This window comes from Callospermophilus lateralis, chromosome 10 (assembly GCF_048772815.1).
Source record: "Callospermophilus lateralis isolate mCalLat2 chromosome 10, mCalLat2.hap1, whole genome shotgun sequence".
NCBI classification, from domain to species: domain Eukaryota; kingdom Metazoa; phylum Chordata; class Mammalia; order Rodentia; family Sciuridae; genus Callospermophilus; species Callospermophilus lateralis.
Genome location: NC_135314.1, coordinates 83,034,055 through 83,057,984, shown reverse-complemented (window position 1 = coordinate 83,057,984; position 23,930 = coordinate 83,034,055). Strand labels below are relative to the sequence as shown.

At 39.9% G+C, this 23,930-nt stretch overlaps 1 protein-coding gene across 2 annotated transcripts in view; it reads right to left on the bottom strand.

Moving 5' to 3' along the window:
* Window positions 1-7,313: 7,313 nt before the first annotated feature.
* Lamp3 (lysosomal associated membrane protein 3) overlaps window positions 7,314-23,930 on the bottom strand; it is a 36,391-nt gene continuing 19,774 nt past the window's right edge. Inside the window, exons 4-6 of one of the 2 annotated variants that reach the window (XM_076868097.2) lie at window positions 22,153-22,210; window positions 18,441-18,611; window positions 7,314-7,850 (exon numbers count right to left, since the gene is read on the bottom strand). In XM_076868097.2, coding sequence (XP_076724212.1) covers window positions 7,717-7,850; window positions 18,441-18,611; window positions 22,153-22,210 — 363 coding nt within the window. In that variant the 3' untranslated portion in view covers window positions 7,314-7,716. Of the gene's footprint in view, window positions 7,851-15,508; window positions 15,703-18,440; window positions 18,612-22,152; window positions 22,211-23,930 lie in introns of those variants that run through there. The other variant, XM_076868096.1, reaches the window with a different exon arrangement.

The window sequence follows — 23,930 nt, the reverse complement described above, 5'->3', positions numbered from 1 at the left end:
TAGATGCTCTTGGTCTTTAAAAGTGACCACTGAATGGATTCGCACACCCAGTGAGCCAAATTTTAGAGGACTCTGTTTATTACTTGATTCTTGTAGGCCCCGTATCTAGTAGGGATATTGTGATAATAGTGTGGGTCTCTGAGTAACAATATCAACTCGAACCCTGTATCAAATAGAGATTGGACTATCTGGTTATTTTCTTTTTCTTGTATACAGTCACTGAGTAATTGGCCATTCCCACTTCCTTTGGTGGGGGGAACCATTAAAATATTCATAGTGACCTTGCCACCTCTAACCAATGGGTTCCAGATCTGAAAAATTGCCTCAGTTCTGGAAACTGAGCTAGGGGCTATGGAGTTTTATGGGAGTAGCCACCCTTAGCCTCTTGCTCCTCTATTCTTGCTTTGTTCTTCTTGTTATAAAAGTTCAGTAACACCATGTTGGCTGTTCATCTCTTTTGCTCCAGAGGACGCCAGGCTCTATTAATCATATCCCCTATCTTCACAAATCAAGTCCCCTCGTTGCTCCTCTGACCTTGCCACCTGTTGTACTGGGCATTCTCCTGTCTTTTGGCAGTTAAATGCTGCCACCTAGCCTTTACCGTTTGGGGAGGGGATCATTCCTATGGTTCCAGCTCTGTGACCACTTTCCTACCATTTGCATTACAGAAGAGAGCCACACTGAAGTTGTCAGTGATTCTGGTGACACTGTCACCAATATATTTGTGATAGACTCAATAAATGATATATTCTCTGAACCTCCCTGGGAAAAGAATCCTCCAATGTGTATTTTGACTTTCCAAAATATATCCATTCCAACATGCCTACTTCCCCCGACTTCCTTTTATTTCCTTTCATCATCTACTAGGGTAATTCAGGAATTTCCACCTTGCTGAGTGTTGGCTGTCATTTCTTCCAGGCTTCCTTAGCAAATGTGCCCATTTTCTGGGGTCCTGTGAGGTATTAAATATAATGTTTCACGACTCTACCCTCACCAACACCATGGTGCATACCTATAATCCTAGCTACTCAGGAGGCTGAGGCAGGAGGATCAAAAATTCAAAGCCAACCTCAGTAACTCGGTGAGGCCTTGAGCAATTAGTAAAACCCTGTCTCAAAATAAAAAATAAAAAGGGTTGGGGATGTGGCTCAGTGGTTGAGCGACTCTGGGCTCAATCCCCCACTACAAAAAAAAAAAAAAAAAAAAAAAAAAAAAAAAAAAAAAACAACAACAACAACAACAACAACAAAAAAAAACCAAAAAAACCCAATCTACTCTTTAAGTCACAACCACTGAAATTTTTAGCAACTGAGCTGCCTCCCAGAGCCAGGAACTCTGTGCTCACTTATCAACAAGACAGTATTCCTCCACCTGTTGGGCAATGGATGAGCCAGTTCCAAATCCACTTCTTACTGCTTCTTTTCTTGGGCCACTTGTTAGACCAGGTGTTCCAAGAGAAAAATGCCAACATGTAAGAATTTTATTAGGAGAAAAGCCTGTGGGAGAAGATGGTAGGAGAGCCACAGGAGTTTGGGGAGCTTTCCCACCATGATGGCACTGAACATGAATGAAGGGAAAGGGAAGAAGGGGTAGATGGAGGCTCTGCAGTTTGAGGAAAGTTTGGAAAACCCTTGGCTGCAGTTGGGAAGCCCACCAGCCACAGTCAGCTGTCAGATGAGCTGCGCACCCCAGGAATGGTCTAGTTTCCCACCATTTTCAGTCATTGACTGGGAGCTTCCTGTGGAAGATGCTATGGCTTTGGTGTAAACATGGTAGTTTAATCAGCTTTCTTGCAGCTGTGACTTAAAGACCCAACCAGTATAATTGTAGGGGAGAAAAGTTTTATTTGAGGGCTCACAGTTTCAGAGGTTTTAGTCCCTAGAAGGCTGACTCCATTTCTCGGGGCTTGAGATAGGGCTGAACATCATGGCGGAGCATGTGGCAGAGGGAAGCAGCTCACTTCATGGTGATCAAGAAGCAGATACAAATATCTACCCAAAGCCACGCCCCACCTCCCACCTCCTCCAGCCACACTCTACCATTTCAGTCACCACTCAGTTAATCCCTACCAGGGGATTCCATCACTGATTGTGTTTAGACTTTTTTGAACCAATCATTTCCCCCTGTGAACCTTCTTGCATCGTCTCACACGTGAGATTTTTGGGGACGTCTCACATCCAAACCATAACACATGGCAAAAGCTTTCTGAACTCAGCCACTGGATCCCTTGGCTGATGTTCTGTTGTTAGAGGTCTGCAAAGTGGTGCTCATGGTCACCATAAGCTGCAACACCGAGTAAATGGCCACTTGCCTACACCATGTCCCCTGCCTCTTCATAAAACTTACATGACAAGAGGAAAACAAAAAAAGCAACAACAAATAAATTAGACCATTTCACTTGGCGATTGAGTGTGTGAAGAAAGTGAACAGGGTTCTGAGATCAAGAGTGACGGGGTATGTGGTGGGTCTGTTGTGGATACTGTTGCGCCCTGAATGAAGAGTGAACGGAAGGGCTGGAGAAGACCAGGGCATGGGCCCTGAGGAGGCCTACACGGAGGACCAGAAGCAAGTCAGCAGGGCTCGGTGTGTGAGCTGGGGAGGGAGACAGGGCCTGTGATCAGGGGGAAGGTGGCCCAGAATTGGCAGGTTCCCAGAGTGGAAGCCTTTCATGGAAAGGCTTGATGTGATCTTTTATGTTTTAAAGAATGGGCTCCAGGGGGCCACAAGAGAAGAGTGTTACAGTGGCCTGGGAGAATGATGATGGGGACTTCGATTGAGGTAGTGGCCATGTAAGAAGTGATTAGATCCTGACATATAAATATATATATAATATAAAATATATATTTATTTTAGTTGTAGGTGGAAACAATACCTTTACTTTATTTATTTATTTTTATGTGGTGCTGAGCATCAAACCCAGGGCCTCATATGAGGCCACAACCCCAGCCCCTGATGTATTTTAAAGGCAGTACGGACAGGATGTGCTGATGGATTGAGTTTAGATGCTGAGAGACAGAGAAGGACGAAGATGCCTCCAATGCTGTTGGAATCTAAGTGGTGCTGAGGTGGGAGGAAGAAGCAGATTTGAAGAAGCAAGTTTGGAGGGGGAAGGATAAAAATTGAGACTTTGTTTTCAACTGGTTAGGTCTGAGGTCTGTGTGTTACACTTTCATGTGGAATACCAAGGCAGAGGATGTTGAAAAAAGATGGCTGAGGAGAGATGGGTACGGTGGCACATGCCTGTGATACCAGCTGCTTAGGAGGCTGAGGAAGGAGGATCATGAGTTCAAAGCCAGCCTCAGCAAAAGCAAGGTGCTAAGCAACTCAGTGAGACCCTGTCTCTAAATAAATAAAATATAAAATAGGGTTGGGGATGTGGCTCAGTGGTTGAGTGTCCCTGAGTTCAATCCCTGGTACTCTGCCACCTCTCCTAAAAAAAAAGATGGCTGAGGAGAAAACTTTGGGGAAAACCCTTATTTTAGTTTTCTCCAAAGCTCATGTCGTTAGTTTGATGTGTCAACTTAACTAGCTTTAAATCAAACAGTGCTCTGTGTAGCTATAAAGATATTTTCTAGATGTGGTTAATATCTACAATCAGTTGAGTTTAAATAAAGCAGATTCTCCTCAATGAGGTGAGTGGGCCTTATCAATCAAGGGGAGGTTTTAGAGCAAAACTTGCTATTTTCCAGAGAAAAAGTAATTCAGACTTAAGACTGCAGCACCAACTTTTGTCTGAGATTTCAGACACATATACTCATGCATGTGTGTACAGACACACATTCACATACATACACACAGAGAGACTGATATCCTACTGGTTGTTTTTTTTTTTTTTTTTTCTTTTTTTCTAGAGATGCTGACTGATGAATTGGAGGAAGGCAGAAAGACTAGCGAAGAGGGGGGATGGATGAATAGTGGGAAGCAGAGACTCTGAAATGTGATTGATCAGAGGCCACAGAGGGCAGTTTCAACGAAAGCTTGGTAAAAAAATTTCAAATAATAAGGAGAAGACTGAGAATATAGCTCAGTTGTTAAATGCTGGCCAAGCTTGTATGAATCCCTGGGTTCAATCTACAGCATGAAAAGAAATCATAAAGAGAACTTAAGGAAGATGGAAAATGGAAAGTTTGGTCATGAAGAATTCTATTTTCAAATATCTGCCTATCATCTGAGTCTCTATCATTTCCAGTTTACCTATATCTGAAAGAAAATTGGAGGTAATGTCTTTTTTTAACTATTACAGTCTTTTTCATCTGGTGGAGACCAGAGACCAGAGGATCCTGCTGCCTTGAAAAATTTCTCTTGCGAATGTTTGCTCAGGCCTCAGACCTCATCATCAAAGTGTTCTGCCTTTGATTAAGGTAGTGTCTTTTGACAAAATGCAAATGGCCTTTAGAGGAATAAAATGTAAGTCCATAATTATCTACCAACATGAAATAATCAACTAGTGAATAAAATTTGGGAGGAATGGCTGAAGCAAGTTGGGGTAGGATTTTGAGGCTGGTGGGGATGTGAGGAAATTAAAACACTATGTGGGCAGTGGCATGGCTTAGGTGTGGTTTGAGTGCGTTCCCTGAGGATTCATAAGTTTGGTCCTTAGTGAGGCGATGTTGGGAAGTGGTGGAAATCTTAGGTCATTGGTGGTGCTTCCCTCAGCAGGGATTAGGGTGGTTCTCATGGGACCATACGTTAGTTCTTGGAATAGTGAGTCTGACTCCCAAATCACTCTTTGGCTTTTGTTGGGATGCAATTTGCAACTCCCATGTGTGCTCACATCTTGATACCATCTGCCATTGAGTCCTCACCAGAGGCCAAGCCAAAGGAGCTATCCATCCTTGAATATCTCCCTCTAGTCTTTGAATTAAATGAGGCTCTTCTCTTTTTCTTTTTTCTTTTTGGTACTGGGAATTGAACCCAGGAGAACTTTACCACTGAGTTATATCCCCAGCCCTTTTTATTTTTTATTTTGAGAAAGCATCTTGATAAATTGCTGAGACTGGCTTTTCATTTGTGATTCTCCTACTCAGTGCCCCCACTGGGATTGTGGGGGCACTGAGTAGGATGTGCTATCATGTCTTGCTGAACCTCTTTTCTTTATAAAATAGTCCACCCCTCAGGTATTTCATTATAACAATAGAAAACTGATAGAGGTACTTAATAAAAAACTTTGCTAGGATAGTCAGGAAGTCATATCCAGAAAGCAAGAGAGGGAATTTTCAAACAGTTTATTTCATAATTTTTGTCCATAACAATTCTTGTTCTTAAAACCAGGTAAAATACAAACAATAAAATGGGCAAAACTACCTGAAATCTCTTTTCCAATGCAAAATTGGTTTTCTCTTAAAAGCACCCAGGTGGGAGTGAAAGAACTTAATGATTGAAGAGGGACCAATTCCTCTATGAGATGTAATTCTTCTTCCTTGGCAGAAGTTATTCTTCCATTCCTTTTTATCATTATAGAAGACACTTTTTGTCTCTCTCCATTGGCTCAATATAGATGATTAATATAGAACCTCTTAGTTATCTGAGCTCCTACCAGAGTAAGTTCTTCATCAGTGTTGGTGTATGGGCTCTTAAGACAGTATGCAGTTGGTTGTTCTAACTAAAAGTTGAGAGATTTAGTCTGTAACTTGAATGGTGTAGCCATTCAGCTTCTCCCAATAGGATATTCCCACTGCGTAATAATGTGGCAATGGAGAATAGGTTAAAATAATTTATTTTGGGCTGGGATTGTGGCTCCGCGGTAGAGCGCTCGCCTAGAACGTGTGAGGCCCTGAGTTGGATCCTCAGCACCACATAAAAATAAATAAATAAAATAAAGGTGTTGTGTCCAACTATAACTAACTAAATAAATAAAATATTAAAAAATAATTTATTTATAGAAAGATAATTTGCTTTATTGATTCAAGCAATAACATCCATATAAAGAAAGATGGTAAGAAAAATTTTAGCCAGATACAGTGGCACATGCCTATAATTCTAGCGACTCAGGAGGCTGAGGCAGGAAAATCACACATTCAGTACCAGTCTTAGTAACAGTGAGATTCTCAGCAACTTAGTGAGACCCGGTCTCAACATAAAATATTAAAAGGACTGAGGATGTACTTCAGTGGTAAAGTGCCCCTGCATTTTATCCCCATTAGAAAAAAAGAAGAAGAAAGAAAAATTTAAAAAGCACAGAAACTAATTACAAGAAATAAATGACATGAATTATTCTTCAAAATAAAATTTTATTACAAAATCTTTAAATACACTTAATATTCCATTAAGACAAAAGTTAGGATCTTATTGATCCTATGGATTCACAAGGGAACAAGTCAGGAATGTCAGTTTGTTCTCTAGATTGAATTGAATGCCACTCTGCTCAAGAGGGTAGGGTCATGTGGTCTTTGTTGCTAATATTCTGACTTTGTTCCTTTCCTTAGCAGCAAAACCCAGCAGGAATACTACTTTTGGCAAGCTGCTCTGCAGAATAAAGTGAACTGCAGAATAAAATTACTACAACATGCAGAAGCAGAATGTTACCACAAGAGGGCGATATTTACTTTCAAGAAAGAAAAATCGTTCCGTGGTCTGCAGTCTTGGTTTTTGAATAAAAGGAACTTGGAGAAGTGTTTTGCTTTCCTTCATCTTTACAGACACAGCTAAACAATAAAAGTGGGAAATTGGCGCATGTTTTACAGAGCTCCTCAGTCTCTTTCAGGAGGCTGAGAAGTTTTATTAAAAGTGGACTATCTCATTATCTGCAATCTTCCTTTCATGTTACCCTAATGTCTCATGATTCTGGGTTCATCCATTTCCTCAGAAGAAATGGAGCAGATGTGGGTGGGAGGTGTGAGAAGCACTTAAGTCTCATTATTCTTGTAGGCCACTTGGTACCATGAAAATATCAAAGACCTTCATACCGGACCAACATGAACTCCAGTTCTGGCTCTGCCACTCGTTAAGTGCACGGTATTAAGTGATCTGTAGCCCTTAAATCTGAGTTTCCTAATCTGTAAATTGTGAGGATTAAATTAGATGTGTGTAAATTCCTTAGCCTAGTGTCTGACACATGTGTTTGATAGGGCCATGGTTATTGCCGCTTGTTTATTTAATTCTGCTGTCTGTAGTATTTAGTAAATCTGGAACAGCAATCATCGAGATTTTAATGTTGGTCTCACATCAAAAACCTAGACAACCTGAGATACATTGTTCTTTCTGATGATCTTTTTGAAAATTTAATCTGAAAAAGGAGATAAGTCTCATAAGGCATATGTACATCAAATAAACACATATGGTAAAAGCACTGAAAGTCCATTTGATAGACAAAGCAAAGGCATTTTTTTTTTTAATCTGGAAAAGATCAAGGGGAAAATAAAATTCAAAATGCAAACACAGGTAGCATTAATTACAATGGACACTTTATAATATGGAGGCACACGCCACTTTACATGCATTATGTTGATTCAACGTATCTCAATTGTTCTTGGCTACAATAGTCTGAAGAAAGCTAGAAAATACTCTTAAACACTAAGTCATAAGATGAACAATATTTAGAAATTGTGAAATATTTGGAAATATTTAGAAATTGTGCTGCTTGAACTTAAATCACAATTTGGTTTTAGAGGAAGATGGTGGTTTACATCATTGGAAGAACCCACACCCTAAGTTAAGCCCCCAACATACTGAAAACGATGAACGAATTCTCTAAATTCCATTTCCCTTGCGCACCAATTAGATTCTCTGGTATCCAGATGACTGACGCCTTAGGCGGATTGTATAGACACCTATACCCACAAGGCAGAGGCCAATCACGATGGCCCCAATCACTGGAAGCACAATTGTGTAGTCAGACGAACACTCATCCACTAAGAGAGAAAACAAATACAATATAGTAGGTAAGGTTGGTGACGACAGACCAGAGAGGAGAGTGGAAAGGACATGAGCATTGGAGTCAAATATGATTTTCGTGTGTGAGTATGCGCACGCGCAGTTTGCACCCAGCGCCTTAAGCATGACAAGCACATGCTCTACCACTGAGCTATAACCCTAGACTCAGGTCTTGGCTTTTAATTACATCATTAATTAACTGTGTGATCCTAGGTAATTTACCCTTATAATTCTCTCATTTATAAATTGAGCAGATAATATATGAGGTTATTGGTTGATCAAGTAAAATAACCTTTTTTCCCCCCCTCAGCTATTAATAGTCAATCATTGTTAGCTCTATTTCCTGAACTGGCCAAGAAGTAATCCCACCTGTGCTCCCTGTAAAATGGGATGTGCCAATGGAAAAGAAAATTTGTGTCACAGGATTCTAGATGATCTCTTGAAAACATGGGATGTTTATCCACTTTTAAAACATTTTTGTCACTCCCAAGGTTTTCTTGTATCACTTCAACTAATTTTTTTTAAAGGACAAGTTAAAAGCAAAACCAAAAAAGTTTGAAAACAAAAGTTTATAAACTTGTCAATACTGTTTTTTCTTTATTCTATCAGAGAGTACCTATTCAATTCATTTAAAATATCATCAGTTAGGTCAGAGATTAATCAATCTTGGCTGAAGAAGAATGGAAGGACCTGGGGATTAAGGAGAACTTGATAGAATACTCAGTGTAATAAAGAGTTTGGGAGAAAAAAGCAAATAAGAGGAGAACTATATATCTTACTCATAGATAAGATACATTTATATATAGATATATCTTATTTATCTTACATACACATATCTAAAATATGATATATGTGTGTGTGCACACACACATATACAAGTTGTGTCCTGAACCAATGATCACCATTCACTGAAACTCCTATGTATCTGAAGTCCAAGAAAAAAAAAGATCAAGAGAGGTCAGGGAGATTTCAGAATAAAGAAAATTAACATAAGAAAGAAACTGAATTTGTGGTACACTGTTTGATTTGCAATGGGCAGTATTTATGTAATTTTAATAACATGTGCTTTAGTAATTAACCAGAAATAGTGGTATAACCATAAATCCTTTATCTGCTATAGCAGGAAACTGACCAATTAAGAAATATCGTGAGGACTGGGGTTGCAGCTCAGTGGTAGATGCTTGCCTAGCACTTGTGAGGCACTGGTTTGATCCATAGCATCACATAAAAATAAAAGGCATTATGTCCATCTACAACTAAAGCAATATTAAAAAAAAGAAATATGATACAATTTTTTTTAACTTTTTTAGAATTATGGAGATAAATATCAGAGGAAGCTGTTAAAAGTAGTTAAAAGCACTTTATCTCTCGAGGGTTCAGCAGAGAAATGCTGCTTTTCGTAACCCCTTTTGTAGTAAATGAGACTTTAGTTACTTATAGATAAATGAGAAAAAGATTTTTGATAAGAAATTAAAATGAGTGGAAAAAATAAAAAACATACTTGTTGATCTAATAAATCTATCTCTAGGACTTCATAGTAAAGATATGTTCAGGGGCTGCGGTGGTAAATGAGTCCAGCCTGTGAAAAGTCCTGGGTTTGATACCCAGTACTGGACAAACAAGAGATATGTTCATACAACAACTCTAAGAGAATCTATCAGAAATTTAAACTTATATTCATACAATGGAATATAATGTAGCCCCTAAAAAGAATGTGGTAGTATGTGTGCCTAGCATGCACAAGACCTTGCACCTTCACCCCAAAATATAATGTGAAAATTCTCAATGTGGCAACTAGAAGTTCCCTAAAGACCTTCAAAGGATATCAAGAACCCAAACAAATGTACAGTGTATCCGATGTTTTTGTATACAAAAACCTGAAAAAAGGACTATGGTGAAAGTGGAGGGCAAATTTTACTTTCTATATTGTTTTATTTAGTTTAACACTTTTAAATATATTTAAAATGTAGAAAAATTTACAAAGAAAAATAGCTATCTAATCACTACATTTGGTTTGAATGAATCACTGTAAATCTTGGTAGACATTTGCTTCCTATGTGCATGTGTGTGTGTGTGCTCATGCATGTGCTTAAATAAAAATCATTCTATTTTAAATAATCTATACTCACTATAAGTGATTAAAACAATTATGAAAAGTACAAGTAAAAAAGTAAAAACCTATTACCTCAAAACTACCCACCCAGAAATAATTGTTAACTTGAACAAGCACTGTTTCAGGCATCTTTCTTTAAAACTTTAAGAATTGATGGGCAGAAAAATGAGTAAAGTACTTTTACCAAAATAGGATCATGCAAGTGCTATTTTGCCAAAGCTTTTGATTTTGATTTTACTTGAATTTAATAGAAGAAAAAACACTAAGATGAAATGGGAGGAATTATTGAATGACAATGTTTATTTGTCCCAGGAAGTACTGTTTTATAAAGGATACTTTAAAGTTCAAAAATGAGATTATGAAATACACATTAAATGATTATGAAATGCATTGATGTTATGAAATAAATCAGAGTCATGGGTTTTCTAAACCCTGTTTCCAAATTTAAACATTATCTGTTGATACCATCTTTAAAGATCAATATTAATAGATTCTCTTCCATCTCTTTTGTCCAACTCCAAATTTTGAATAATTATATTATTGTATTTTTTAAAATCACTGTTCAGGCTCATAACATTTCAGTTCTATTCAGTAACTATGATTCCTATAGTCTTCAAAAAATGTGTTGTGGGGGCTGGAGTTGTGGCTGAATGGTAGAGCACTTGCCTGGCATGTGTGAGGCCCTGGGTTCAATCCTCAGCACTACATATAAATAAATAAATAAAACAAAAGATCCATTTACAACTAAAAAATATTTTTTAAAAAATATGTTGTGTTGAGGCTGGGGGTACAGCTCAGATATATATGGTAGAGTGCTTGCCTCACGTGCACAAGGCCAGCACCACACACACACACACACACACACACACACACACAAAATGTGTTGTGAAGATAGAATATATTCAGATTATTTAAAATGTTAAAACAAAACAAGATGTTGTGCATTGAGAAGTTCCTCTTTAACCTCTTCCCCCATCCCCATTAAACAACTACTTTTTAAAAATTTTCTTATATGTAGTTCCAATGTTTATTTTTGCACATAGAAACAAAAATTTAAAAAATCCTTTTATTTCTCTTTTTTCTCAGTATTATGAACCATACTTTTTGATTTAGTAATATATTTTGGGGGCTGGAATTGTGGCTCAAGGATAGAGCACTTGCCTAGCACGTGTGAGGCATTGAGTTTGATCCTCAGCACTACATATAAATAAATAAATAAAGGCCCATCAGCAACTAAAAAAATATATGTTAAGAAACAGTATATTTTGGATAGTTTTTCCTATCCATATCTAGCAGCCTCAGTTTTTATAGGTATTTTGTATTTTGTTGGGGATATCCTAGTTTTTAAATCTGTTCCCAGTTGATAGATCCTTGTTTGTTTTTTTGTTTTGTTTTGTTTTGTTTTTTGTTGTTGTTTTCTTTTTTCTTTTTGTGGTGCTAGGGATTGAATCCAGTGTTTGCATGGGAGGCAAGCATTCTACCAACTGAGCTATATCCCCAGCCTTTCCTTTTTTTAATTTTTTTTGGCTTTTTCTATTGCAAATAATACTGTAATGAGTAACATGTACAAATATGGTATCATATACAACAAAGTATATTTATATTCCCAATCCATAATTGGTTAGTACTTTTTATATTTGTATGAATAAAATGTTCAACAGCATTTGTGTGTGTGTGTGTGTGTGTGTGTGTGTGTGTGTGTGTGTCTGTTAGTGATTTTCCTATTCCTGAAGCCTATTTGCTTGTTTCCTTGTTTGTCTTATGGCTCATCTCCTATATGGCTAAATTTCACTGTCAAACATTATCTTTAGAATGGCTTATTGGTGCTATCAGCATCCTTGGATTTATTCAAGACTGACGACATCTGTTGATTGCATTTATACCTAAATATTAATTTTGGATTACACTTTCTTTCCCTAAGAACTTGGTAGGCACCAGTTCATTGTTTATTGGTTTTAAATGATACTGTGAAGAAATCTGAAGCCAACTTTAACTCCCCCATTTATAAGTGATTCTCTATCCCCCTACAAGTTCTATAGCTTACTTCAGATATGTCCTAGACTTTCTATATCAATTATTTTCTGTGATACACTGTGCTCTTTCAATCCCAGCTTCAATTACTTATCTCAAGAAAAATTCTTCTGTATCTTCAAATATATCTTCATTCTATTTTTGGGCTCTCTCAGAGGTACCAAGTATCATTACATTGGATGGTCTGAATAGCATCTCTATTTAGTATCTTCCATAGGATGCTTTATTTATGAGGTTTTATCTACATTAACTGTGATTACCTCAGTCTTTCTTGCCATGAAAATGATATTTCAGTCCTACCTATTCTGTTCTTGCTGTTTCTATATAATATAGAGTGATGCTGCTTTGATATTCAATTTGTTTTCTTAGAAGTGAAATGTCCTTTTATCTTACTTCTTCATTTAACACCTCATCTTTGAACTCTGCTTACATAGAATCACCTTCTCAAGTAAGTCTCAGTAAAAAGCAATTGTCAGGGATTTCTTTCTGTTCCTAGAGTTTTCTTTGTCTTTTATCAAACGTGTCCATTTCTATTCTCCTCCCATGCGTAGGCTGAAATCCTAACCCTGGAATCACAGAGCATGACTATATAAGGATATACTGTCTCTAAAAAATGATGTTAAAATGAGGTCATTGGGGTAAAATCCAATCCAATATGAATAGTGTCCTTAGAAGGAGATGACATTTGGGCATATAGGTATGAAAGGAAGCAAGGATATATTGGTCTTCTTTGTGAAGACCTGGACTACTTGCAGCCAAGGGGAGAGGCCTCAGAAGATCCAACACTATTGACACCTTGCTCTTGGCTTTCCAGCCCCCAACACTGTGAGAATAGAAATTTTTGTTGTTTCAGGCATCCTGTCTATGGTACTTTGTTATAGCATTCCTAGCAAATTAACATACCCTCCCCCCTTTCGTCAGTGTAATTTTCTAGCATTCTTATGACTGTTTTGTTACAGTACTTTTGCATAGTGGTCATGCAGTTCTTGCACATACTTGAGCAGGGTAGTCCAGAAATTCAGTTTCCTATGATGCCATTTAGGCAAATTATGTTTTTTTTTTTTTTCCCCCATTGCCTATGAGATCAGTCAGTGGTTCCCTTTGAGCTACATATTTGGATTCTATCTTCTTCTTCTTCTTCTTTTTTTGTAGCCTGAGAATTAGCTAGAGTTTAGAGATAGCCTCAGGTTTGGGGCTGGCTCCCCAATTCACTCCCATACGTCCCATGTTCACTCTTCCTAGTCTTTCCAAGAGCTACTTGGAAAGACTCTCTCAGGTCAGAGAAGGAAGAAGATGAAGCAACCACTCTTGTTTCCTCCAAGAATGGAATGGAAGCAAGCGTTCACAGAATTTTTCTTCTCACATTGTAGGCTTCTTAGGAGAGATATAATTATGGTGGGGGAGAGGAAGGCAGGGTCAGGAGCCCCACTCCGTTGCCCCTCCACTCTCCACTCTGCCCACAGAAGGCGGGCAGAGCTGTGAGTGCATAACATATCCAAGCACTTATTTATTGGTGATTCATATGAAGCCTTTGTTCTTTGCAGTTACTGCAATGTCAATTCAAATTAATTTTAAGGATGATTTGTATGGGTAGCGGGGGATAGATAACAGGAGTTTAGGCAAACATCACCCAAAAGAACTCACTGAAGATGCTAGAAGGGAAGATTTAAATTTGCATGAACTGACTTCTCCTGCTACTCTTGAGGTGAAATTCTGCTTTTTGTTTTCATCTGCTGTGGGAGAAACTGCCACATCCTAGAAGATTAAATTTACTTTAGTTATTCTGCTGGGTGGTTAGTGGCACAGTGAATAAACACCTCGCCCTCTGCTCTCTAGGATCTTTCAAGTGCTCTTCACCTTGCGCACAAGGGAGCCTGTAGCAGGCGCCTATTTGAGGGAGGAAGAGAGAAGAGGGTGTGTTTCTGCAAAGCCAAGCCCTTGCTCTTAACCCTGAGTCACTTTGGGGAACACCAGGCCCTCACGCCCCAGATTTCTATTGACATCTCCCGTTTTAAGGAGGAAACAGGTATTTCCTGACACTACGATTTCAGCCTTCAGAGGCTCTTCAGGCTCTCTTGAAGCTGAGTGCCCTCTCTACCACTTCACTTCTAAGAAAGAGGAGAGAGCAAAAATACCTCTAAAGAGAGCCAGTGCATTTCCTAGATAAGCAGCAGTTACAGAGCTGTTGCTGAATTTCATAAATTTCCTGTTAGAAATGAGGAGTGGCAGGCACCCTTGGAAGATGGAAAAAATAAGAAAGAAACTTCCTGTTAGTAAAATCAGTTAAGAACATCTGGAAGTCCATTATGTTCTCTTTTTTTCTGAACTGAAATCCCAACTCTCATATTTAAACACTCAGTGTAATAAAAAACCATTAATAGAATGTTTTCCTCCAGTTAACAATCACTCCTAATCAGGAATTTACTGGCTTATAAGTTGTTTTTTGGTGAATGTTTGCAAAGAGGCAAAGGTCATGATCTAGGTAGGTCAACCTCTTCTTCCTGACCTAGCTCTCCTCCAGAAATAGCCCAAATCAATAAATATAGAAGGACAGAATAGCATCGAAGATAGACAAATCAGAAAAAAAAAAGTGTTAAGAAAGTTGACAACAAATGAAGTTAAAGAAACTGAAGAACAAATATTTATTACATCTCTTTTGTTTGCCAAGATCTTTGATATGTGTTTTACATTAAAAAGTGAAATATTAGACAGTTCTATTTTTAAAATGATAATACATTGGAATAGTATAGAATATCTTTTTTAAATGATAGTATATTAAGACCATTTATAATTTGAGTAAGTCAGAGTTTGGATAAAATCCAGGAGTTTAAAGTCACTTTATAATCTATTTTGAAATGGACTTTTATACTTGCTGGATATTTTTTAAAAGAAACTGGATATTGAGAATATTCTTAAAAATATATAAGAAAAATCAGTGCAGTTTTAAAATGTCTTTCCTATCATCCTCCCTCCGGATTTTGGCTTTCTTCTTCTCCCAAGCACCGTGTTCATGCCTGTCTTTTGCCCCCTGATTCTTGAAACCAGACTTGTCTTATTCAGATATGGAAGGCAGCCCTCGGGCCAAGCTGGCACAGCCTCCCTCAGCAGACTGGGGGAAGTGGGGTGAGGGTTGCCCTTTGGACAGCCCTTTGCTGGCCCTCTGGTGGAAAATTGGGTTTCCTAACCAGTTTGGGAAAGTGGGACAGGCAAAGAAAGCCGTCAATCATGGCTGGGTGCGGTGGTGCACACCTGTAATCCAAAGGGTCTGGAGGCTAAGGTAGGAGCATCGTGAGTTCAAAGCCAGCCTCAGCAAAAGTGAGGTGTTGAGCAAGTCAGTGAGACCCTGTCTCTAAATATAATACGAAATAGGGCTGGGGAGATGTGGCTCAGTGGTCAAGTGCCCTTGAGTTCAATCCCCAGAACCCCCTCTCCCCCCTCTCCCCAGCCCCCCCCCCAAAAAAAGAGGTCGACCCTTTCACTTTGGGCTGAATATTAAGCCAGAATTCCCAAGGCCGTCGCCCTGCACATTTTGAAGAAGGTGGGGCTTTACATGCGTTCATATCCTCTATTGGGCCTCTTTCTGGCCACCAGGCATGTGGTTAGCCAAATGACAAGTAGTCCTGCGATACTCAGGCCCACGGCCACAGGGATCTCTCTCCTGTTTCTGTCACTGAAGCATTCGTCCGCTGTAATTGAAGTCAGAGTAACAGGTGTTACAGGCTGGCCACAAAAGCTGGGAAGTGATATTGCCCCTGTCTGTCTCAGTGTGGTAGAAAAGGAAACTGAAAGAGAGATGGAGCTCTGGGCCTCCACCTGCTGCCTCAGACAACAGATGGGTGAAAGCAGGAAGGAAAAGGATCAATACAGTGGATCTGAAATGGGTAGGGCTGGTAGTTGCTTAAGGAGTTTATTCAATGGTAGATCGACAGGCCCCATGCCCAGGAATATGGAATTTAGTGGGGCTGAGGTGGGGCCTGGGGACTCCGATGCAGCTGGAAGCAGATCCAAACTCGGGCAACACTGGTTTGGTCTAGAGGGTTATGACTGGAGTCCTGTTCTAGCTCTCAACCCAGATGAGCCCTGGAGCTGGGTCCTCCAACTCCAGAAACGGGTTCCTGCACCCAAGTTTTCTATTCAAACTCTTTTCTTCTTAAAGGGGCTGCTGGAACAACCTGGTGTTCCTTGGATGACAGAAAATTTAAAAACAACACAAAAAATATGTAAAAACAGTAAAAAGAGAGCAAAAGTAAACTTCTTGTGGGCTCCTGTGTCCTAGGGAGAAGAGGTATGATGCAGAGGTCAGCATCTGAGGTTTGGGGTGATCTTTTCTTTGACAAGGCTGAACTTTTGTACTTGTTGGATTCCTCTCCATTTAAATGTCAACCATTGGCCAAGATTTCCCTAACTCCACCCTCCGTCTACCACCAATGCTGTGTCAATCGAATCTTCCTCTATACCTCAGTAGCCCTTTCATATGTCTTTTTTTTTTTTAAAAAATTATCTTTTTAGATGTTGATGGACCTTTATTTTATTCATTTATTTATATGTGGTGCTGAGAGAATCAAACCCAGTGCCTCATACATGCTAGACAAGCACTCTACCACTGAGCCACAACCCCAGCCCCTGCACATGTCTTTTTAGCACCATATTTTACAATAGCCTGCTCCTTTTGATCACCATCTCTCATTCTCTGATAAAAAATACTACTCAGGTGGTGGCGCACGGCTGTAATCCCAGCCTCTTGGGAGGCTGAGGTAGGAGGATCACAAGTTCAAAGCCAGCCTCAGCAATTTAGTGAGGTGCTAAGCAACTTATCAAGACCCTGTCTCAAAATAAAAAACAAATGGCTGGGCATGTGGCTCAGTGTGAAGCGCCCCTGGGTTCAATCCCTGGTACCAAAAAAACAAAACAAATGAAAAAATAACCCCACAAAAACTGTTAAAGGAATGACATAAATCTTCCCATTTGAGCATGTGTAGGGAGATCTGAATAGCAAAGGCCAGGAAAATGGAGTTGAGCTCCAGCAGTGATGGTAGGGTAAACGAGAATATTCTGGCAGTAGAATCAGTAGGGCTTTGTGAGCGTTTGGTGAGAGGGTGGAAGAGGGGAGCAAAGGATAACGGAGCCTCATGCTTGAGGACTCACCAATGAACAGTGAGTTTTAGGAAAACAAAGTAAAAAAAAGAGTTTCTCTCCATCTGCTTTTTAGCACTGATAATAGGAGCCAGGTGTGTGTTCCTGAAAGGTTTGATTCCCCAGCCCTGCTTGCTTCCTGCCTCACAGAGGTTCTGATGGGGAAGATGAGCAAGTGTGGGCCTCATTTTAATTTCACATGATCAGTCATGGAGGGTTTCAAACCTTCATCATGTGCTTTAGAAAAAATACTTTCCCTACATTTGAAGTTTTGAGACCAGCTGACAAAGTGTTGCTATTTTTACTATTTAACCTGAGTTCTATGGCAGAGATCTAAACCAAAAGCAGAGACTGTAAAACCTGCAGAAATCAGGGCTCCAAGGCAAGCAAGGCCTGCCGCCTTAGTTTGCTAAGTGTTTCTCACTACATCGGTAGGTGTTTTCTGCTAGACACATCTTTGATTTTATAATGAAACCCAATGTGAAATCAGATTCTTACTATGGAAATTTAATATATGGCTAAACTTCTAGCTTAACCTATTTTGGATAATTGAGAAGAACTTATAAGATTTTTGATGTCTCCTGTGAGGGATGTTTTAGAAACTGAAGCTCATGAGCCTCTGATCACAAGTAGGAAAACTTGTGACCCTGCTTTCTGGGTGGGGAGAAAAAGGCTTTTCTGGAAAGTCACCCTACTTTGCTCCTGGCCCTCGCCCAAGGGCTGGTTTCCTTCCTGGGCAGCATCAGGCAAGCTCTGCCTGTGGTGGTTCAAACCCAAAGCAGAAGTTAGATGGAAACTAAAACTAACTATGGGGAAACACTGTTAGGTAGAACAACCCTTACCGAGAAGAGGGGATCCAACAGAGTTTCTTTCTTTTTCAAATTTTGCTCCGTTCCTTCCGCAGGTGGGAAAGAATCTATTCTGAAAGCATCAATCACTAATTCTCAGGATCTTTAAAGTGTTCTCCAAACACTCCAGAGTTCCCCAGGGTTCAGTAGCATGTATAAGGGAGACATGCGCTTCCTGATGGACTGTGTGTGTGCTGAAATGAGTGAGAATGTGTTTTGGTTGGACAATGTGAATGCATCCTGCTGGGAGAGAGCTGTGAGTGTGCATGAGTTAAGGCATCTGATTCTGAGGAGAGAGTGGCCAGGGGGAACTCTGTCCTTAGAGCTTTGTGGATGTTTCTATTCTAGGAAGCTCATGTGATTCCTGCCCCTTAGACAGCATCAGACAGAACATGACTTGGAAGTGAAGCCTATGTTTGTGGCTTGATGAACCTTTAACTTACCATTTCCAAAGTGATCTCCTTCGAAGTCGAAGGCTTGAAGTTGGACGTTCATTGTTTTCAGCTGAAGCTGTGGGGACAGCTGGATGCTTTGTTCACTCACACACTTGAAGGAATGCCCAACCACCGTCTCAAACATCATCACAGCACTTTTCATGCCTTTGTAAGCTTTCTCTGAAGAGAAAAAGTGAAATTTACCTATAAAAAAAATTCTGGCCTTTCTCCACTGAGTCCCAGTTGTTGCTGGGCGGGGAGAAAAATGTGACCCACGTGCCACACTAAAGGACTTTCTTTAGATGTGGCTCTCTGAGAGTCCTGCTACCTTCTCCTCATGAAAAATATACCCTTATTTTGGGGGAGGCTCTGGAGTATAGGGGAGATGTCTCACAGAAATGTTGAGGATTCTGAAGTGAGAACTTTGAGGAATGCTTCCTCCAGTTCTTTTAAATCACTGGAGATGGTTGTCAGTGCTTAAGAGGTACCCACAGAAATTTTAATAATAAGAGAGGACTGCTCTCTGACATAGTCACATGAGCCCTTAGTGACCCAGAGCAGAGATAGGCAAAATCAGCAAGTGGAGCATTCGCATATCACTGGCTGAGTGCATAATAGAGTAGGAGGAAGAATTCAGCAGGAGAGGATGTTACATCCACCCATGGAAACTGAAGGGCAGGGCCTGTCTCTTCTTCCCTTCTGAATGCTACCCTCAGCCTGCCTTGCCTATAAGCCCTATGTGCTTGGCCTGAATGTCCCTCAGACCTCACTGGCTGTAGGTTTCTTCTCTTGGACACACTGGTACCCTGCTGGCCCTTGGCACCCCAGCAAGCTACTTGGTAGAGTGCTCAAGGATGGGCCCTGTCTTATGACAGGTGCACCCTCTTCAGGGAGGTGATACTTCAAGGTAGATGGGGTTAAGGATTTTAATCACCTAATGAATTTTATTGGCTCTAATTCCACACTTGTCAAGCACCCTTCTTCCTGTCCATAGTTAGGCTTCTTGAATGGGAAAAAACTCGTTGGCCAGAGGACCCAACTGCCTTATTTTCTTGGCCATTATAGCGAGAAATAGCCATGTGATCAATTAACAAGTTGGCATTAAGGTCTGCATTTTATGTGCAAATGCCCTAGATGTTTCCTACATGTGACCAGGAGTAACTCCTAACAGAGAAGAGAGGATCAACAGAGTCTTTCTTTCTCAAATGACTGCATCTTGCTCTTTTCCTTCTAGAGGTGGGAAATGATCTACTGTGAAACTTGTGCATATTACTGTATCATGTGATCCTGATCCCTCTCTCCCCTCACCCATGGTCTATTATCACCATCTCCACTAAAAGTGCGACTGCATTAATACTACAACTACAACTGATTGCTGCTACTAATAGCACCATCACAGCCACTGTCACTATAGCTCCTGTTGCCAATGCTAAGTCTTGATCATTGGGACCTGGGATCATATTTCCCCTTCATCAGCATCTAAATTAATTTGTGGTCTGACTTTCCCTTCCCCTGACTCTTAAGATGACTACCTTATCACTGGCAAAAATTTGATCCATGCCTAGTGATAATATCAGTTAATTTATGTTAGCACTCACATATTTTTTCCCTAGCCTATATGAGACAGGTTTGAGTAATGCACATGAAAATATGTTCTCAATATGATAATTTACTTACATTTAACCCATAATCATTAACAAAATCCTCCTGAACAATATCAACATAATATAGTAAATATTTTAAATAAATATTACCCCACATTTTCATTTTTTTGGCAAGTTTCTTTAATGTAAGTTTCTTAATTAATAGAATAATGTTTAAGCTAGTCCAAAGTTAGAACTTTGAAAAGGAGAAAACAGACATAAAATCCAGTGTCTGCACAGAGAAAGGGGGTCAATACAGGTGTGTTATCTAAGAGTAGGCTTTCTGGGGAAACGTCCGGGGCCTTTGGGAGACTCACTAGACTTTTTTGGAAGCATGACTGGTCCAGTAGTGAACACTGTAGGAACCCCCCATGGGTAATTCTCCATACAGCAACCAAAGTGAATTTATAAACATAAATTGTATATATCATTTTCCTACACCAAATCCTCCCACGGCATCCTTTCACACTTTAGAATAAATCCAAAGTCCTCAGTTTGCTTTCCACACAGGCGCTGCATATTCCAGCCTGGTCATCTCCCAGACCTCGTGGGTTGTGAGTTCCCTGTCTTGGGTGCCGAGGTGCCCTGCTGGTCCTTATGTGCTATAGTAAGCCGGCTTGGTACAGCCTGTGCATCTATTGTCCTGCCATCAGAAAAGAGCTTGCTCAGGCCTAGATAGTCCTAAATGGTGATATCTGCTCAAACCTCACCTCTTCAGAGCTGCCTTCCTCCCTTGAGGATTCCCTAAGGCTGATCAGAATCAGCTTTCCATTTCTCTCTACTACTCATAGAAGGTACCAGCCCTTAATAGTGTCCTATAATTTAATGTGTTTGAGTAGGGTCCCCTCCCTTTCCAGAATGTACTTTCCATGAGTGCAGGAATTATCAGTTGGAATAATTAGGGATCCCTAATGGCTAATAACAAATGGAGCTTGGCCTTCTCTTTATTTTCATAGAATGAGTGTGTGATCCCAAGTGTAGAGAATAATTTGCTCTACTGAAACAGCCCCTTTGAAAGTAAAAACTCCCATTTTTTTTTTTTTTTTCACTTCTAAACTTTTTCATACTGAGAATGGAGGCTGAGGGGCTGTCCCTTGGCCCTAACTGCTCTAGGTAATCTGAGACTGTGACATATTTCTGATTTATACAGCTAAATCTACATGTTTGTCTCCTGCTTTTTGTTTCTGTGTCCCTTCTCTTTTAATAGTTTTCTGTGACTGAGTGAAGTGGCACCCCTTTAATCCCAGCAATTTTGAAGCCTGAAGAAGGAGGATGGCAAGTTTGAGGCCAGTCTCTTCAATTTGGCAAGGCCCTAGGCAACTTAGTGAGACCCTGTCTCAAAAGTTGGTGGTGGGGTCTGGGAATGTAGCTCAGTGGTGAAGTGGTCTTGGGTTTAATCCCCAGACACTGCCTGCCCCCCATCCTCCACCCCCACATCCCGCCAAAAAAAAAAAAAGTTTTCTATTCTCCTGAGTCCTGGAAGATGAGCTTTGAGAGAGAAAGATCTCTATCTTTCTTTCTCAGAGCTGGTTTTGAATAAAAACCTCTTTTTCTCTCTCACCAACCTGCCTCTTACTTTTTTTTTTTTTTTTTTTTTGGTACTGGGGATTGAACCCAGAGGCACTTAACCACTGAGCCACATCTCCAGTCCTTTCTATATTTTATTTAGAGAATGTCTCACTGAGTTGGTTAGGGCCCCGCTAAGTTGCTGAGGCTGGCTTTGAACTTGTGATCCTCCTGCCTCAGTCAGTAGGAAGTGCATGCAGGCAGCAAATTCCCCCAGAGTTCTCTTGTAGGCTACTTTTATTATTATTATCATTATTATTATTTTGTAGTTGTAGATGGACAGCATGACTTAATTTTATTTAGTTATTTTTATGTGGTGCTGAGGATTGAAAGCAGGACCTCACATGTGTTAGGCAAGCACTCTGCCACTGAACTCCAGCCTCAGTCCCCTACTTCCTCATTTTGTTTCTTAAAAAGCAGCATCAAAATTAGCAGATTCAAGGATATGAAAAATAAGCTAACCAGAAGCAGAGTATCATGGCTGCTTGAACAGCCATTCTCTAAGTACCAACCTGGATTTGAGACGGTCAAATAGGCTTCCACTTCACTGATATAATATGAATTTTCTTCCTGTAAAACAGCAGCGTGTTAACCTCTGGGTCATCTCCATTTTTATGTTTATGATTCTGGCTTACAAACTTGTGTTGTCAGAATTCCAGCTATTATATCATTGATGTGGGGGCTGGGGGCACATGGATACTGAACCACAATGGTGTTAGAGAATTTCAATAAAATAAACACACCATATCTTAAATATAAAAAATAAGTAATGGCTTCTTTCTGGCAATGTACTTTCTATGGCTTACTTGTCACTAGACCCTGAAACTCAATTCCACTAGTATAATTTGAGTCCTTTCAGTAGTGCCAAGTTTCCCCTTTGAAGTGCAACTACATTGGGAAGGTGAAAGGGTTGGAGGGACACATATGAGCTTTTCTAATAATTTATGTCCAAGGGAAGGAGTTCTTAACTTGACAGCACTCATCCCCAAGGGTAAACTTCATGGGATACAAGAACCCTCTGGAAAAATAAAGTATGCAAAATTATACATGCATTTTCTTCCATGAGATGTCAATTTCTTGAAAGAAATTAATAGGCCCATGTTCTCAAAATGGTAAAATGGGACCCACAGGAGAGATTCTGGGAAGAAACCTTTTACCTTAGAAGAGGACCCCAATTTAGAAACACAATATAATATCCCAAACTTTATTTAGGGGTAGTCCTTTTGGACAAAACAAATGAACTACAAAGTAACTATAACCTCCTCAGAGCGTAAAACAATCAAAGGAATTGAATTGGGGTATGAAAGGGTAAAATGAAAAGGGAATTTATTTCTTTGGTGCTGGGGATTTAATCCTTAGGTATGATGCATTCTATCATCGAGCTACAATGTCAGCCTGTTTTCTGTTATTTTTTTAATTTTTTGATATTTATTTTTTAGTTTTCAGCGGACACAACATCTTTATTTGTATGTGGTGCTGAGGATCGAACCCAGGCAGCACACAAGCCAGGCGAGTGCGCTACCGCTTGAGCCACATCCCCAGCCCGTCAACCTGTTTTCTGTTTTTTAAAGTTGGTGATTTAGAGTATTCTCATATGAAAGAAGTGCAAAAAGTGGCAGAGTAATCAAATTTGGAATCTGAAGTCAAATTACTTTTTAAAAAGTTTCCAGTCTAGTTGTTAAATAAATTTAATAGTAATCTTTCCTTCCTTCCTTCCTTCCTTCCTTCCTTCCTTCCTTCCTTCCTTCCTTCCTTCCTTCCTTCCTTTCATACTGGGGAATAAACCCAGGGGTGCTTAGCCACTGAGCCACATCCCCAGCCCTTTTTATATTTTATTTAGAGACAGATATTACTAAGTTGCTTAGGGCCTTGCTAAATTGCTGAGGCTGACTTTGAACTGTGATTCTCCTGCCTCAGCCTCCTGAACCGCTAGGATTACAGGAATGCACTACTGTGCCTGCAACAATAATAATCTTAACTGCATTATAATCCATTTGTCTATTATTCATGGATGAAATGATTCATTGCATGTTGTTTTAGCAAGGTCACCAATACTGACACACTGACCTCTAGATCCTACAACTTTTTGATTCACTGTTATAGTTTGGATCAGGAATATCCCCCAAAGGCTCACGTGATAAAGGCTTGATCCTGGCTGGTGGTGCTATTGGGAGGTGATGGAAACTTTAGGTGGGGCCTAGTTGGAGAAGTAGGTCACTATGAGGTTAGCATCTTTGCTCCAATACCCTCCCTGCCCTAATGTTCTGCTAATAGGCCTGGAATCATTCAA